Raw genomic sequence first — 19901 nt, 5'->3', positions numbered from 1 at the left:
TCACATCAAACTAATATTATCAGTATAAGACATAGCCATGTACGTGTAAGGAAAACATTATAGTAGGCAGAATATAAAATGTGTAGCAGGTTATTTATGAGTCCATAGTATGTTTTTAATAATTTGTCTCTATCTACTATAATGAATATCAACCTAATTAAGAATATGTTCATATCTTTTTTAGAATAGATATTATTTATTAGTTGCTTTCACATGAAGGATTTGTCTACAGCAACTCCCAGAAATGTGCGATTGTATATCTCATGCAGGAAAGAACATTAGTCTGAAGTTTTGTGTCTGGGCTGTTCTAGTAGTATTTATCTGCAAGAGTTTTCACTTACAAACAGGTTATTGGCACTTAAGTATTTTTTAGCATTTTCAGTGCTCCACCAGTAATTTGTTTGCATCACTGTAAACTAGAAGAAACCATTGTCGGCATACATAATAACATCGTTGCTTCCTGTTACAGTCAAGTCATGTATGTGTAGAATGTGCTGTCCCTTAAGACACTCCATACCTCACTTGCTGAAAGTCTGAGCAGACGTTTTTAACTTTATTAAAATCAGTGCAGAGCAAATTATTTGAAGTGTCTTAATATAGTGGAACCTCAAATGTGTTTTTGCTGTGGTTTCTGTGCTTTGTTAAAGAATGAAGCAAATTATTTGAAATGTCTTAATACTGTGAAAAATTAGGTGTGCTTTTTGCTATGTTATCTGTTCAATGTTAAAGGTAAGATATACAGGTAATATAATGTAATCATAAATGTTTGGTGCAACCATAAAAGAATTAGATTTTTTCCAAGTTTAGTTTGACAGTATTATTTTCCCTTCTTAATCCAAACCTATGCTTTTAGTAACTAAACTTATAATTGGGGCACTGAATGTCAATAGTCACATAAAATGTGATAGGGTACTGGCATTGGTGCATTGGCACAGGGAATGGAGGTGGCTGTGGGTGAGGGGCTGGAGGAGAATGAGATGAGGGTGTGTTTTAAGGACAATTTCCACATACATTGTTCATAAAACTGTTATTGGAGAGAGGATACAGATGCCACAGGTTGCGATGCAGCCACAGAATACAACCATGTTACACTCAGAAACATGTTCCAGCAATGGGGTTCAACCTGCTCTTTTACACATTAGTGATTTATTTGGGTGGACAGACAGATGGTTGTCATCTCTCTGCTGAAGTTGTAGGAGAGCACAAGCTTGGCTCCTCCCCCCCCCCCCCCCCCCTTTTTTTATGGCCAACTCAAAAAGTTTACTGCCATCTCTGCATAAGGGGTTAGTTATCACTAAAGTGGGGTGTCGCAGGATGTGGGTACTGTGATGTTTGCGTACATCTGGTTAAAGTTAACCATTAATATGTGCTCATCTGGAGATAGATTGGGTCAAAAGTCAAATGATGGTTAATGTTTTGAAGGGCAGAGGAAAGAAAAAAGTGCCAAGGCAAGAGACAAGGGAAAAAAACCTCTGCGATAGTTAGGTCGGATGCTAAGAGCAGTAGTGGATGTCTTGCTGCCTGCGACAGGTCATGCGAGGGTAGGCTTTGTCAGTGGTGGGTATCAGGCATGTCGATACCTTTCACGTTGTGTGGTGCTATTACTCCACGGCTGCTGCTGGGTGCTGGTGTTGATCTCTCGGTCCTGTAACTGTTAGATTGATCAGCCTAGGGCAAAGGCAGCTTTCCCAGGCCATCCCATCCAATCCTGTTACTGCTGATCCCATCAAAGAGACAATTGGAGAGTACACCTCTTATCACTCAGTATTATCCTGGTCTTGTGTGTATTAATCAGCTACATCGACAAGGCTATGACTCCCTAAAATCATGCCCTGAAATGAAGTCCATTTTGTCCGACATTTTGCCCACCACACCTAGAATAGGTTTCCTTCACACTCCCAACGTTGGCAGTATCCTTGTCAGACCCTATGCTGCTTCTGCACCGATTCCCTACCCTGTGGCTCCTATCCTTGTGACCATCCCTACTGTAAGACTTTCCCTCTGCATTCTCCTCCCACAACCCATACCAGCCTTGTAACTGGCAAAACATATACTAGAAAAGGGAGAGCTACCTTTGAAACGACACATAACTAGCAAAACATATACTTTCCAGGAGAAAGCCACCTGTGAAATAATGCCTGTCATGTACCAACTGTTATGTAAACAGTATTCGGCCTTTTGCATTGACAGGACTAACATCAAGTTATTAATTACGGTGAATGGGCATAAGCAGAGGGTGTATCTTAGCAGCACACAATGACCTGAACCTGTTTCAGAACATGTTATACAGAATAACAGTATGACCTTGGTGTCTGTTTCACCACACATTCCATCTGTATTTTTCCCTCAGACACCAGCTTCTTAGAACTCCACAGCTGGGAACTGGCAATACAACATATTCTTGGTTCTGGCCATCCACCTGGCCTTAATTTACATTAATTTCTTCAGTCTCAGCATTTCTTATCAGCAACTATTCCTTTCTTCACTCCCCTTTCATTTTCTATATCTTTTATTTCCTGACCTGTCTATTCTGGAAACATCCCCTAGGCTGTGGCTAAGCCATGTCTCCGCAATATCCTTTCTTTCAGGAGTGCTAGTTCTGCAAGGTTCGCAGGAGAGCTTCTGTAAAGTTTGGAAGGTAGGAGACGAGGTACTGGCAGAAGTAAAGCTGTGAGTACCGGGCGTGAGTCGTGCTTCGGTAGCTCAGTTGGTAGAGCACTTGCCCGCGAAAGACAAAGGTCCCGAGTTCGAGTCTCAGTCGGGCACACAGTTTTAATCTGCCAGGAAGTTTCATATCAGCGCACACTCCGCTGCAGAGTGAAAATCTCATTCTGGAAACATCCCCTAGGCTGTGGCTAAGCCATGTCTCCGCAATATCCTTTCTTTCCGGAGTGCTAGTTCTGCAAGGTTCGCAGGAGAGCTTCTGTAAAGTTTGGAAGGTAGGAGACGAGGTACTGGCAGAAGTAAAGCTGTGAGTACCGGGCGTGAGTCGTGCTTCGGTAGCTCAGTTGGTAGAGCACTTGTCCGCGAAAGGCAAAGGTCCCGAGTTCGAGTCTCGGTCGGGCACACAGTTTTAATCTGCCAGGAAGTTTCATATCAGCGCACACTCCGCTGCAGAGTGAAAATCTCATTCTGGAAATCTGTGTATTGTTTATTAGCCTGTCTTCCACCTTTAAACTCTTAGGTTTTCAAGTTTTGTCAGATGCTGTCCTGTCCAGCAAGTCTCCCCTGATCCCGTGTTCTGGGAGACTTTTCCCAACTCTTCTCATTTCCTAAACTTCACCAGCCCTTCTTATTCATCCCTCTTCCTTGTCCTTCAACTCTTCTGCAAAGAGGAGGAGCCACTGACTGCAGAAGCTAGCAAATGTCAATACCTTTATATGTGTGTTCTGCTGTCACTTGGGGAGTAGTTTGTTTGTTTGTTTGTTTTCATATATTCAATTACATTAAACTGTACAGGTACATGTGACATGTGAACAAATGCACATTGGCTGAATGGTTGCACAAACCCATATGAGGTATAGTATCCATATGTTGTCCGAGTGTCTCTGCATTCCAAATCAAATTACATCGAAAGATTTTTGTATTCTCTTTGTAAAAAATAATAATATATATTTAGCAAGATATGGTTAAGTACAATTCACCTTCTGCAAAGAATATGACTGGCAGTAATACTTCATGGCTTGGTAACAAATGATTGATTTACACATCTGAGCTACTTATTTAAAGTTTGGAAATAAAATATTTCTGTTACGTTTTCTGAGATTGTGTAATACAAAATGGAAATTCTTAGTGTTTATGAATTTTAGTTAAACTTTGTTTCACTTCTTATGTAAAGTAATTATTTCATGACAAAGTCTTGGATAAAAAAAGTATTAGAAGAACATCACTTCTAATTTTTATTGTTCTGAAACTTTAAAACATACTCAAATTACATAGACAACTAGCTCTACCTGAAATCACAAAAAAATTTGTTGTCATTGTCATTAACCTGTCTGCTGAAGATTTTACTTGAAATTTCAAGTCTCACAATCTGTCTCAGTTTATTAGGCATCAAATTTTTAAGTTTTTAGTTTGTGGGCCATTCGACCAACTTTTCATTTTTTATTAACATAATCTCCTGAACTGAGGTGCTCATCAAATTCAGCAACATTTTTATGTTGTTGATAGATTTTGTGGTCTGAAGCTTAGAGAAAACCAATACTAAATACAATGCACTATTCTCACGCACTAACCACAATTGACTGGTATCAGTCAAATAGAGCACAAAATTTCTACAGAAACCAGAAACCTATGTATTGTGGACAACCTCTCCCAGTCTTGGCAACACCTGCATCTATGAAATGCATAATTCATTTGTGGTGTTGAAAGTGTAAACCACATGCATTAAGTAGAAAAGCATAAGGCATAGTGTGGGGTAAATGCAAGATGTGAAGATGTTTGTACATGCCAAGCATCACCAGTCAGTCAATAAGCAGCACACAAGTGTCAGATGTGTTGCAGTACTGGAGGCAGACAATTCAAACACTTCCTGGAATTATGATTTCACTTATATATTCTAGGATAACATTACACCTTTTTCATATTTTTTAAAAAAATTTGCTTTCTGCAGTGGTTGATTTATATCTTCTTTTATTTTACACACATCAAAAAAAGTTTTGCATCACCTTGGTTCTGAGAGTTCTGGAACCTGTACAGAAAATTGGAATAGAGATCAACATAAACATCATTTCCGCCCTTTTTATTGCTCATGAAAACCACACATTGCATGTTGTACTGCCACACAGAGAGACATTCAGAGGTGGTGGTCCAGATTGCTGTACACACTGGTACCTCAAATACCCAGTAGAACATCCTTTTGCATTGATGCATGTCTGTATTCGTCGTGGCATACTATCCACATGTTCATCAGGGCACTGTTGGTCCAGATTGTCCCGCTGCTCGACAGCAATTTGGCATAGATCCCTCATAATGGTTGGTGGGTCAAGTTGTCCATAAACAGCCCTTTTCAGTCTATCCCAGGCATGTTCAATAGGGTTCATGTCTGGAGAACATGCTGGCCACTCTAGTCCAGCGATGTTGTTATCCTGAAGGAAATCATTCACAAGATGTGCATGATGGGGTGTGAATTGATATCCACGAAGAGGAATGCCTCACCAATATGCTGCTGATATGGTTGCAGGATGGCATTCACTTATCGTACAGTAGTTATGGCGCCTTCCATGACCACTAGCAGCATACATGAGTCCCACAGAATGCCATCCCAAAACAGCAGAGAACCTCCACCTTGCTGCATTCACTGGACAGTGTGTCTAAGAAGTTCAGCCTGACCAAGTTGCCTCCAAACATGTCTCTGACGATTGTCTGGTTGAAGGCATATGCAGTACCCATCAGTGAAGAGAATGTGATGCCAATCCTGAGTGGTCCATTTGGCATGTTGTTGGGCCCATCTGTACCACGCTGCATGGTGTCATGGTTGCAGAGATGGGCCTCACCATGGAAGTTGGGGGTGAAGTTGCACATCATGCAGCCTATTGCACACAGTTTGAGTCATAACACAGCGTCCTGTGGCTGCACATAAAGCATTCCTCAGAGCCATAATCCATAGGCAGCGGTCATCCTCTGACAGAGGCTTCATCAAAAATTGTGTTTTACTTGAAATCTTGTTATACTTGGACCCACCCCCTTTTAGCTATAGTATAACCAAAAAAACTCATTAATTACTCTTGTTCCTCATGATTCTAGCCCCACATATTGTGGGGAACTGTGGCAAATATCCTGGCTAGACACAATAATATGCTGTGACACAGAACACTTATCATATATAACTTTTGTAGACTCTACTATGGATGAATTTGTGCTGCTTCTGCTTTGGAAATCAAACCATGTGTCACCAAGAAAGTTTCTTGTAAGACAATAACCAATTCTATGATGCTTCAAAAATGAGATAAAAGAGAAGCCAGTCCTTACATTTTCATGTTGTCTGCTTATCCTTTCTTTAGTACCCACATCATTCTTGAAAGCTGTAGGTATTTTGGAAAGCTATCAGAGCTAAATTACTCATTTAATATTTTAGGCAGGGGTAAGTACTGGACATTTACATTATGAAACTGGTAGTATCAAATTACCTAGCCAAACCCTTACAATAATTTCAGCTTTCATGGCACAAGGCAATACTTACAGAGTGTGAAATTTTACAAAATAAAACACACCTAACACAAAATAGCAATATTGACTAATAATTCCATCACCCTGTCAATTTTTCATCCTATCAGTATTGTATGGATCTTGCTCTTTGCAAAATATGATTTACAGTTAGTTGCCTTAAAATAAATATTTCGCTATGCACTGTGCAAAGAAAGACTAGATTGGTATAAATTGCATAAAAGAATGAAAAAGAATACTTTATTTGCTCTTTGACTTGAACTAAATAATTGGTTCTAAAAGTGTAATAACATTGTTTAGTCACTTCTATATTGGAACCTCTATATTGGAACCTGTGCGATAACTGCTTGATACAGAAGCCAGGTGTTAACAGAATATTGCTTGCAGGTTGGAAACTGGCTATGTATATACACCGGAAGGTGATGTTCATCCAGTTGAATGGTGTGACCTGAAACTATATCAGCATGGGGAATGTGGTACTCCACCTGTGGACCATGCATTTTCATTTAAAGCAGGTAATAATTTGATGTTAATGAATTATTTCAAACAAGTAGCAACATGTATGGCTCATAAATTTTGAACTATTGAATAATCTTTCTTTCTAAAAGACAACTGCATTCACTCTCAATGGACAGCTGTAGTTGGCATAGTGTTAACTCATTTGTTAAGTAAAATGGAAATGATCCGTTGAATAAAATATACAGTAATGATCTGACAGGAGAGAGGAATATGAATATGAACAAAGAGTATGAACAAATATTGTATTATGCCCTATGTTCCAGAGACAACTTGAAGGATCCAAAAATCTTTCAAATGGAACGCTATAGGAAACTTTGCAAAATAAACAACTACTTTTCTGCTTCTTAGTTTTTGAGTCAAATTTATCTTTAAATTAGTATGAGTAGAAGTAGAATACTTTATTATGATTAACAGTGCTTAGTAATTATGCTGTTTAAACTGATAATGGAAAGTATTTTATGATATCAAAAAATAGTTATAGGGAAGACAATCCTCCACTCAGCTTTAAGAAAAAGTTAGGTATGCACATAAAAAAGAATAATAGTAACTTAGGTTTGATACTTATCACTATCAGTCTCTTCCTTCAAGTATATCTGTGCTGTAATCATATAATTCCCAACTAAACAAGTTTATGATGTACACTTTTAGTACATTGGCAAGTAATATGCTATTTAATCTTGAGTCATTAAAAGGGAGACTTCTTCTTAATTTTGGATTTATTGATCTCATAATGTATATGATGTGAACCACTTGATCGAAGTACGAGTTGCAGACAGGTGCAACAAAAAGACTATCAAACAAGCTACCTTTTGGCCAAAAAGACCTCCTTCCAAATTAGACACACCCAAATGCATCTCACACATATTTTACCACAGTTTCTGGCTGCTGAGGCCAGACTGTGAGCATCTGCACAAGATGGCAGAAGCAACCTGGATGGGGGCAGGATGGGGGTGGGATAGCAGGGCAGAGTTGTGGGATGGTAAAGTGCTGCTTTTGGGAGCATACAGGGATGAGGTGGAGAGAGGGTGGACCAGCTAGTGCAGGGAGGGGGGCGGCAGTGGAAAAGGTGAGAATTAAAAATGCTGTGGATGTATTAGTGGAACAGAAGGCTGTGTAGTGAGGGAGTGAGAACATGGAAGGGAATAGGTGGGTGAAGAACAATAATTAACGAAAGTTGTGGCTCAGAGGGTCATAAAAACTGTAGAACATATCACAGGGAGAGTTCCCACTTGCACAATTCAGGAAAGCTGCTTTTGGTAGGAGGGATGCTGGTGTCACAGCCTGTTAAGCACTCATTAAAATGAAGAACATTATGTTGGGTGACGTGCTCAGTAACTGGGTAGCCCAAATGTTTCTTGGTCACAGTTTGTTGGTGGCCATTCATGTGAACGAACAGTTTGTTGGTTGTCATGCCCACATAGAATGTAGCACAGTGACCGCACCTTAGCTTATAGAAGACACGACTGGCTTCACAGGTAGCCCTGCCTTTGATGGGTTAGGTGACTAGACTGGAGTAGGTGATGGTGGGAGGATGTATGGGACAGGTCTTGCATCTAGGTCTATTACAGGGATGTGAGCCATGAGGCAAGGGTTTGGAAGCAGGGGTTGTGTAGGGTTGGGCAAGGATATTGTGTAGGTTCACTTGGTGCTGGAATACCAATGTGAGGAGGTGGCAAGAGTAGTGGGTATGACATTCCTCATGGCATACAGAATCTAGAACCTAAATAGACCCGAAACACAGTTATGAGCCTTTCCTCCAAAAGCCTTAGCTCCACAGAAATATCAGTCCATTCCAAAGGCCTCACCTTTTGCTCCACTTCTAAATTCAGTCATGCACGACTTGTTAAAGACCTTCTCTCCTTCATCCAGTCCCTGCAGTGTAAACTTTTTTCACCACCAACCCTGACACTCACACTCCACCAAAGAAACCTGCCTGACTCAATTCACTCCTGCATCCAACCATCATCCACCCCCACTGCCCCAAAATCACCCTCTGTTAACTTCCCAGATTTTTTTAACCTTGAACCTTGCCTCATCATCATTCCCAAAAATCTCTCAAAATGGAAGATAACCTAATATCTGCAGAAAGAACTGTAATTCACCATCTAAAAACTGACCACAATCTTGTAATCCTACTGGCTGACAGAGGCTCTACCACGATTGTGTTGAACCAAAAAGATTACCCGGCATAAGGACTCCACTAGCTGTCAGACTCATCCTACAAACTCAGCCACATTGAGCTCATTCCAGAAATCCAGCAGGATATCCAGTCTCTCCCCAAATCCTTAGGCCCATCCCAGAATCTCTCCCCAGAGTCTATCTCTCTACTCACCCCTACCACTCCCCACACTCCATCCTTCTATATGCTTCCTGAAGTTCATAAATCCAACCAGTCAGGACACTCAATTATGGTCAGTTATTATGATCCCACTGAGAGAAGCTCTAGTCTCACAGACCTACACCTTCAGCCTATTACCTGCAACCTGCCCTCCTATATAAAAGATACTGATAATTTCCTCCTCTGCCTCTTCACAGTTCCTGTTCCTTTATTACATGGTACCCTGCTTGTCACTATTGATGCCAACTCCCTTTACACTAACATCCCTAGTGCCCATGGCCTTTGGTGCTATTGAACACTACCTTCCCCAACGCCCAATGGATTCCAAACCTACAACCTCCTTCCTGGTCACCACCAACTATATCCTCACCACAATTATTTATCCTTTGAAAAGATCACCTACAAACAAATCCGGGGTATGGCAGCAGGCACCCGCATGGCACCATCTTAGTCCAAGGTATTCACGGACCACCTAGAGGAATCCTTTCTAACCACCCAGAATCCCAAATGCCTCACCTGGTTCAGATTCACTGATGGCATCTTCATGATCTGGATCAAGTGTGAGGACACACTGTCCATATTCTTCCAGAACCTCAACATCATCTCCCCCATTCACTTCACCTAGTCCTCCTCAACCCAACAAGCCACATCCCTCGATGGTGACCTCCAGCTCAAAGGTGGTTACATCAGTACTTCCATCCACATCAAACCTACCAACCACCACCAATATCTCTGCTGTAACAGCTGCCACCCATTCCATATCAAAGAAGTCCCTTCCATACAGCGCAGCTACCTAGAGTCTTCGCATCTGCAGTGATGAGCAGTCCCTCTTGAAATATACCAAGCACCTCACTGAGGTCTTCACAGACCATAATCAGCCTCACAACCTTGTACAGAAACAGAACTCCCATCACCACTCACCTCCCGAAGTCCCATCATCTGGCCACAGAGGAGTATTCCCCTCGTGATTCAGTACTGCTCAGCTCTGGAGCAACTGAATTACTCTCTCCACCAGGGTTTCAACTACCTCTCATCATGCTCTGAAATGAGGAATGTCCTACCCACTATCCTTCCCACCCCCCTCACAGTGGTATTCCACCACCCACCGAACCTACACAATATCCTTGTCCATCCTACACAACCCCTGCTCCCAACCACTTGCCTCATGGCTCACATCCCCGTAATAGACATAGATGCAAAACCTGTCCTATACGTCCTTCCACCACCACCACCACCACCACCACCACCACCACCTACTCCTGTCCGGTCACAAGCATCACCTATCCCATCAAAGCCAGGGCTACCTGTGAACCCAGTCACACACAGCACAGTGGTTGCAACTTTTTAAACAGAGCCATGCATAACCCAAGTACCTAAAATATGAGTAACCACTGCCAAAGGCACAACAGGTTCGCTCATATGAACTGCTGCGGCGTGCCTTGAGATCTGCATTCAGCAGTGCTCACTGTACTATAAATTCATCTTACCTCATACGAACTGGGCAGCCAATTAGCTTGCCTAAATATGCATAATGTTATACTACCAACAGCAACTTTTCTGAATTGCACAGCAGTATATCCTATGTTCCTGTAACCCTCTGGCATCAACATTTGTTAGTGATTGTCCTTCACCACTTATCCTCTTCCCTGTTCTCACACCAGCACTGCACAGCCCTCTGTTCCACCTACACATCCCAGTCCTTTTACTTCTCTTTTTTTCTGTTGCTGCTCCCCCCCCCCCCCCCCTCTACCTGCCCCTCCTGACTGTATCTACCTGCCCTATCCTCTCTCCACCTCATCCCTGAATGCTCCCATAAGCAGCACCTTATCACCCTCCCCCATCTTCCCAATACCAAGATTGCTCCTCCCATCATGTGTAGCTGCTTGCAGTCTGGCCTTGGCAGCCAGAGATAGTGATCATGGGAGTGTGAGCACTGTGTGTGTGTGGAGGGCGGGGGGGGGGGGGGGGGGTCTTTTTTTTTTCCTTCGAGAGAAGGCCTTTTTGGCCAAAAACTAACTCTATCCTAATAATAATACAGTTTTATTATATAAAACTGATGCTAATACTAAGTTACAACTTGCCAAAATTATCATTTCTTCCTCCATGAATTCTTGTACTGAAAAATAGCATTTCTCTCTCTGAATTTACTGCAGCAGGCTTATTTTTAGATAATCTGCCTTCATATTATGTAAGTTTTAGTGTATTAAATTATTATATTTTTTCATCCTTCTATACTATAGAATCTGTGCACACAATGTCAACTGGTATGTGATAATCATAAAACTTTCTCTCTCTCTGAAGACTATACCACACCTATTGACAGACTGCTAGAGACTGCGATATGCTATATTTAGGTACAGCACTTGCGTCAGCATAGTTTTTCTGATGTTCGCATTGCAATTGTGAAACTGTTTAATTTATCTGATAGGGAGTTAATATGTTTCTTCCAATATAACTTTTTGTTTGTCTTTAGTCCAACGAATTGCATCGTAACTTCTTCCATAAGTTGACTGTTAAGCTGTATTATAAGCTCTACACACATTTGTTCTATGGACATAGAATTAAAATCATCTTAGTTGTACTTCACATTTCATAGAATACATTTCAGATACTACCATTGTATTTAATATTATACAGGGGCAAAAAAAAAAAAAAAAAAAAAAAAAAAAAAAAAAAAAAAATTATGTCTAGACTGACTATTAAAGGAAGGAAGGAATATGGAGTCAAACATCCCATCAACATCAATGCCATTATGGAATCAGCCTTAAGTCAAGATGGACAAAGATTGTGAAGAAAACATTGTAATGCCTCCATTCACATCAAACCTACCAACTACCAACAATAATTTCACTTTGACTGCTGCCACCTGTTCCATAAACCCTAGCTATCCGTGGTCACTGCATCTATAGTGCTGAGCAGCCCCTCTCCAAATATGCCAAGGGTTTCACTGAGGCCCTGACAGACCAAAATTACTTTACCACCCTTGTCTAGAAATATACCTTCCATGCCTTGTCCTACCACCTCTTACATACCCATCTCGGGCCTCAAAGGAGCACCTCTCTCATAACTCAGCACCACCCAAGACTGGAACAACTGAATCACATTCTCCATCAGGCCTTTGACTACCTCTCATCATGCTCCAAAATGAGGAGTACTCTTCCCACCCTCCCACAGTGGTGTTCTACCACCCACGAGACCTATACAATACCCTTGCCTGATCTTATTCCATCTCTCCTCCTAACCCATTGCCTCACGCCTCGTATCCCTGCAGTAGACCTAGAAGCAAGGCCTGCCCCATACATCCTCCCACTATCACCTACAACATTCCTGTCTCAGACATCTCTTACCCCATCAAAGGCAGGGCTACCTATGAAAGCAGCTATTTGATTCACAAAGTGAACTTCAACCAGTGTGCCACTTTCTAGATGGACATGAAAACTAACAAGCCATCTTTCGCATGCCACCACCAAACTATGGCCAAAAACAGCTGAACCATCCATTTTTTTGCTGAATATGCTGCCCAACACAATGTGCTTCACTTTGATGACTGCTTCACAGCCTATGCCTTATGGATTCTTACTACCACCACCAGCTTTTCTGAATTCCACAGATGGGAACTCTCCCTATAACATACCCTTTGATTCTGTAACCCACCCTGGCCTCAAAATTTGCTAGGCCCCCTCCCCCACCCACCTAATCCTTTCCCTGCTCTCACTCCAGCACTACACACTCCTATCCCACCATTGCTCCCATCAGTCTTTTACCCTTCACTGTTTCTCTCCTCTCCCTCCCACCACCCATTCCCAAGGACAGATCAAAACACTGCACCTAGTAGCACCATCCTGTCCCCACCATGTCCCTGCACACTCACACATGCATCACAGCACCTTCCCCCATCCCTACTCTGCTATCCCTTTCCCTCTTCACCTCATGCCTCATCCTTACCCACACCACGCACCCCAGCAGATTGCTATTCATGACAGATGCAGAAACAGTTGAAATCAGGTGCTCCTGTGACCAGAGACAGTAATATGTTTGAGAGTTTTACTTGTGTGAGTGAAAGATGGACCTTGTCCAAAAGTTTCATATTTTAGCAGTAATTTTCATTATACCTGTCTGTGACTCCATGTCTCCTCTATGTGGTAAGTAGCAGTCTATCCTTTCCATGTTGTTTTTAAACTGGTTGTGGCCTTAGATTATGATAGAATATCTTTGTCATTAGTCAACACCCACTGAAATAGTCATAATCAGTTTTACATTACAAATTGTACTGATCAGCAGAAGTTAGATTTAAAATATGGATGAGTTTACCAAGTAAATGTATGCATTTAATGGATACAACAGTAAATATTACAAAAACTAAAGTACTTCTACACCATGAACACTAATGTATCTGCTGAAGATTCCCCTACAACATATACCATTTCTCAGTTTACAGTATTTGCAAATGCCTTTCAAACTTCTCTCTCACAGACAATGGCAATTTGTTGTACAGCTTCAAGCCAGTATAGTTGTAGTTGTTTTGACATTTGTACTCAGTCTGGTGCACTCTATGTTTAGGTTCTTTTCATTTCTGGTATCATGATTATGGGTAGTGCTTCTTTGGGGTAAGCTCTGTGAGTGATTTTTTTTTTTAAATTGTGAGAAAGCGGACTTTAATATATTAACTTAGCTGAAAAATAGCCAACATGATTCCCAACTTGTATTATCCCTGATTGTCCTGGTGCTTTCTTTTCCCACACGAGCACTGTCTATGTACTAGGTGAGTTGCTCTAAATAATATTTCCATAGACCAAAACCCCCGGGTTCCACTGTCACACACAATACAGCATGTACTGTGGGCTGTTGCCTATCCAGGCTGGACAATAACACTATGGGAGTTGTCAGCTTAATATCCTACAGCCACTATGGTAACATGAAGTGTCAGCTTTGCTGCTAGAGGTGTGAGAATTAGTACTGCCATTGGTGGTATTGTTTCTTCTCCCACTAGTCACTATGCCCACTGATTGTCACAGCAGTGTTCTATTCATCTACATCTACATCTACATCCATACTCCGCAAGCCACCTGACGGTGTGTGGCGGAGGGTAACCTGAGTACCTCTATCGGTTCTCCCTTCTATTCCAGTCTCGTATTGTTCATGGAAAGAAGGATTGTCGGTATGCTTCTGTGTGGGCTCTAATCTCTCTGATCTTATCCTCATGGTCTCTTCGTGAGATATACGTAGGAGGGAGCAATATACTGCTTGACTCTTCGGTGAAGGTATGTTCTCAAAACTTAAACAAAAGCCCGTAACGAGCTACTGAGCGTCTCTCCTGCAGAGTCTTCCACTGGAGTTGATCTATCATCTTCGTAATGCTTTTGCAATTACTAAATGATCCTGTAATGAAGTGCACTGATCTCCGTTGGATCTTCTCTATCTCTTCTATCAACCCTATCTGGTAGGGATCCCACGTTGCTGAGCAGTATTCAAGCAGTGGGCAAACAAGCATACTGTAACCTACTTCCTTTGTTTTCGGATTGCATTTCCTTAGGATTCTTCCAATGAATCTCAGTCTGACATCTGCTTTACCAACGATCAACTTTATATGATCATTCCATTTTAAATCACTCCTAATGCATACTCCCAGATAATTTATGGAATTAACTGCTTCCAGTTGCTGACCTGCTATTTTGTAGCTAAATGATAAGGGATCTATCTTTCTATGTATTCACAGCACATTACACTTGTCTACATTGAGATTCAATTGCCATTCCCTGCACCATGCATCAATTTGCTGCAGATCCTCCTGCATTTCAGTACAATTTTCCATTGTTACAACCTCTCGATACACCACAGCATCATCTGCAAAAAGCCTCAGTGAACTTCCGATGTCATCCACCAGGTCATTTATGTATATTGTGAATAGCAACGGTCCTATGACACTCCCCTGCAGCACACCTGAAATCACTCTTACTTCGGAAGACTTCTCTCCAATGAGAATGACATGCTGCGTTCTGTTATCTAGGAACTCCTTAATCCAATCACATAATTGGTCTGATAGTCCATATGCTCTTACTTTGTTTATTAAACGACTGTGGGGAACTGTATCGAACGCCTTGCGGAAGTCAAGAAACACGGCATCTGCCTGTCTATGGCCCTCTGAGTCTCATGGACGAATAGCGTGAGCTGGGTTTCACACGACCGTCTTTATCGAAACCCATGCTGATTCCTACAGAGTAGATTTCTAGTCTCCAGAAAAGTCATTATACTCGAACATAATATGTGTTCCAAAATTCTACAACTGATCGACATTAGAGATATAGGTCTATAGTTCTGCACATCTGTTTGACGTCCCTTCTTGAAAACAGGGATGACCTGTGCCCTTTTCCAATCCTTTGGAACGCTATGCTCTTCTAGAGACCTACAGTACACCGCTGCAAGAATGGGGGCAAGTTCCCTCACGTACTGTGTGTAAAATCGAACTGGTATCCCATCAGGTCCAGCGGCCTTTCCTCTTTTGAGCAATTTTAATTGTTTCTCTATCCCTCTGTGTCTATTTCGATATCTACCATTTTGTCATTTGTGCGACAATCTAGAGAAGGAACTACAGTGCAGTCTTCCTCTGTGAAACAGCTTTGGAAAAAGACATTTAGTATTTCGGCCTTTACTCTGTCATCCTCTGTTTCAGTACCATTTTGGTCACAGAGTGTCTGGACATTTTGTTTTGATTCACCTACCGCTTTGACATAAGACCAAAATTTCTTAGGATTTTCTGCCAAGTAAGTACATAGAACTTTACTTTCGAATTCATTGAACGCCTCTCGCATAGCCCTCCTCACACTACATTTCGCTTCGCATAATTTTTGTTTGTCTGCAAGGCTTTTGCTATGATTATGTTTGCTGTGAAGTTCCCTTTGCTTCCGCAGCAGTTTTCTAACTCGGTTGTTGTACCACGGTGGCTCTTTTCCATCTCTTACGATCTTGCTTGGCACATACTCATCTAACGCATATTGGACGATGGTTTTGAACTTTGTCCACTGATCCTCAACACTATCTGTACTTGAGACAAAACTTTAGTGTTGAGCCGTCAGGTACTCTGTAATCTGCTTTTTGTCACTTTTGCTAAACAGAAAAATCTTCCTACCTTTTCTAATATTTCTGTTTACGGCTGAAATCATCGATGCCGTAACCGCTTTATGATCGCTGATTCCCTGTTCTGCGTTAACTGTTTCAAATAGTTCGGGTCTGTTTGTCACCAGAAGGTCTAATATGTTATCACCACGAGTCGGTTCTCTGTTTAACTGCTCAAGGTAGAATTCAGATAAAGCACTTTAAAAAATTTCACTGGATTCTTTGTCCCTGCCACCCGTTATGAACGTTTGAGTCTCCCAGTCTATATCCGGCAAATTAAAATCTCCACCCAGAACTATAACATGGTGGGGAAATCTACTCGAAATATTTTCCAAATTATCCTTCAGGTGCTCAGCCACAACAGCTGCTGAGCCAGGGGGCCTATAGAGACATCCAATTACCATGTCTGAGCCTGCTTTAACCGTGACCTTCACCCAAATCATTTCACATTTCGGATCTCCGTCAATTTCCTTCGATACTATTGCACTTCTTATCGCTATAAACACGCCTCCCCCTTCACTGTCCAGCCTGTCTCTGCAGTATACATTCCAATCTGAGTTTAGTATTTCATTACTGTTTACGTCTGGTTTCGGGCCTAGGGAGGGAATTCTCTAACCTAAAAAACCCCCATGTGCACTCCACACGTACTCCACTACCCTTGTAGCTGCTTCCAGTGTGTAGTGCACGCCTGACCTATTCAGGGGGACCCTACATTTCTCCACTCGATAGCAGAGGTCGAGAAATTTGCACCCCAGATCTCCGCAGAATCATCTGAGCCTCTGGTTTAAGCCTTCCACTCGGCTGCAAACCAGAGGACCGCGATCGGTTCTGGGAACGATACTACAAATAGTTGCCGACATGAGCAACAATTTGCAGTCGGGTACACCCAGTGCTCTGTATCGCCGCCGGTAAGGCCCCCTCCACATCTCAGATGAGACCCCCCCGGCAGGCTGCTATAAAGTACACTGCTTTGCCAACCAGAGCCAGTTCACATCTGGCACTGAACTGTCAGTCCCTCAATTCAAGTTCCTTTGCACCAGTGCAGTCCTCCACTTGAAGTCACACCTGAGTCTTCCTCCACATCTTATCCAAGTTCTCCATCCCAGCCAACAATGTCTTCACTCCAAGTTGTATCCAAGTCTTCACTCTGCACGACATCCAATTTCTCCATACTGGCTGATGATGCCTTCACTCTCAGACACATCCAGAATTTTCACTCCAGTTCTTGTCCAAGTTCTCCACACTGGGCTTTGTTTCGAGCACACACATGGCCCATCTCTATGCAACTCACTGCCACTCCCGGATGAAGCTGGCCATACTGCAGCCAATTCAGTGTAGCACATCTCTTCATGTTGTCCACAACAGGTACACTACATCCTGCCAGCTATAGGCTTTGCCTTACCAACACCTCTCTTCAGGACTGTCCTTGAGTCCTAACATTCTTCACCAATATAGCTTTGCCAACATTGCCATTGTCAGGACTCTGCCAGTTCTACAAGGATTGACTGAAAAGTAATGCCTCCACCTTCGTAACTCTTCAACAGTTGGCAGCATTGGTATGTGGCAGGTACTGGCTTGTTCCGAAGCGTCTTCTCTATGGCTCCAGTTGGCGGGAAGCCTTAGCATTGAACAGTTGTGTTGTTACAGTGTAAAGTGTGGAACCCTGTGCAGATGGTCAGTCAATGCGATTTAAGCAATGTGCAGTAACTGAAATCTTGACAGCAGAAGGTGTCACCCAAAAGGAGATTCATCAGAGAGTGAAAGCAGTTTATGGTGACTGTGTTGATGGGAGTTCTGTGTGTCATTGGGTGAGTACGTTTAAAGATGTTGAGGCGAGACCATCTGACCTGCATGACAAACAAAGAGTTGGATGTTCTGTGACTGCAACCACCGAGTTTCATGAGCAAAATGTTGACAGATTGATTCAGGATGATCGTCGTATCACTCAAGAGAGGAATTGCAAGCACAATTGACATTTCACAAGAATGTGTCGGTCACATTATTGCTTTGCTTGTCTATCGGAAGATCTGTGCACAATAGGTACCCCGGATGCTGACTCCTGAAATGAAAGTGCACACACCTCAAATTTGCCAGGAACTCCTCTCGCTTTATAGGAATGAAGGTGACGCCTTTCCCCATTCAATTGTGACAGGAGATGAAACGTGGGTACAGCATTATGACCCAGAGACCATACATCAGTCAATGGAATATTGACACAAATACGCCAGAGAAAGAAATTCAAGACACAGCCCTCAGCTGGAAAAATCATTGCCACAGTGTTCTGGGATGCAGAAGGTGTTATCCATGTTGATTTCCTTGATTGTGGAACAACAATAAATTCAGAGCTCTACATCACAATGCTGCAGACTCTGAAACAATGGCTAACAAGGGTCCGGAAGGGAAAGGAAAGTGTTTTGTTGCAGCATGGCAATGCCAAACCACACACTTCACGTGACACCACAGCAGAACTTCAGAGACTGAACCTCACCACCATAATGAATCCTCCATACAGTCCAGATTTAGCACCGCCTGACTTCCATCTGATCCCAATAATGAAAGACAATCTGTGGGGACATCATTATTCTTCTGATGAAGAAATTAAGAGAACTGTGAGACTGTGGTTCCAGAAACATAGTGTCGACCTCTTCTGTGGCAGCTTCAGAAAACTTGTTCATCATTGGCAGAAATGTATCCGACTGGCTGGTGATTATGTGGAAAAGTGAATGTTGGCAATTAAAGATCACAGTCTAAGGATTATTTCCGTATTTGATCTATTAAAATATTCCCATCCAAACCCAATTAATGAAGGTGGAGGCATTACTTTCCATTCAACCCTCATATGTCAGTGATTATCAGGGGGGTGGAAACAAGTAGTGTCGTAGCAAGTCTGAATTACTGTTTTGTTGTATTCCATTATTAAGAGTAAATGATGTTCTTCTGTTCTTGCTACCTGGGGCATATTAATTGGGTGGCTCTCACAGCCACAACATAAAACTAGGTGACAAGGAGTGGATTTCATCCCACCAATGCCTGTCAGACTTTTCTATACTTTGTGCATGTTTGTCCAGTGTAGCCACCCACCTCTGTATGCTACTTAGGATGGCTGCAAAAATTGTTTCTCTCTCTCACCTCATACATTTTGGCTTCATCACATTCAGCTGTACCAGCACAGTTGGTGCTGCTACAGCACATACAATGAAACACCAAACTTCTACACAACCTAAGCTGCCTGCCATTTCCCACCATGTGTGAAACCATCACTGTTGCTCCAAGCCAACCCCATCAGCACCCTGCTGATATCCACGAACACATCAACAGCTAGCTAATTTTGTTGGTTCTCTGCTGACATCCCACTGGTGCATCATTCCCAGCCAAGCCCATCAACACCCTGATGAGGTCCCACCACATATCAACAGCTGACTGAGCCAATTGTTTCTCCACTGATGTCCAACCATTCCATCGGTTCCAGCCAGGCCCATCTATACATTGCTAACATCCCAACAGAGCATCAAAAATTGACTGAGCTAGTTGGCTGTCTGCTGAAGTCACACAGATTTGTCACATTCAGCCGAGCCGGTCAGCACCCTATCAATGTGCCACAAGCATTTCGATATTTGGCCAAGCCCATTGCTTGCCTCCCAATGTCCCACAGACCCATCACTTGTTTGACTGAGTTCATTGCTTCCCTGATGATGTCCCATTGGCCTGTTGCACATCTGACCAAATCCATAACTTCCCTGCCGACATGCCACAAAGCTGTCACCTT

General features: G+C 42.4%; 1 protein-coding gene across 1 annotated transcript in view; it reads left to right on the top strand.

The window, feature by feature from the left end:
- The window catches only part of LOC124788761, a 249014-nt gene that overhangs the window by 180139 nt on the left and 48974 nt on the right, over positions 1-19901 (top strand). Inside the window, exon 8 of the mRNA XM_047256044.1 lies at positions 6553-6680. Within this exon, the coding sequence (XP_047112000.1) occupies positions 6553-6680 (128 nt within the window). The remainder of the gene's footprint in view (positions 1-6552; positions 6681-19901) is intronic.

Source organism: Schistocerca piceifrons, chromosome 3 (assembly GCF_021461385.2).
Source record: "Schistocerca piceifrons isolate TAMUIC-IGC-003096 chromosome 3, iqSchPice1.1, whole genome shotgun sequence".
NCBI lineage: Eukaryota > Metazoa > Arthropoda > Insecta > Orthoptera > Acrididae > Schistocerca > Schistocerca piceifrons.
The sequence above is the reverse complement of the archived record's forward strand: the minus strand, read 5'-3'. Positions and strand labels throughout refer to the sequence as shown.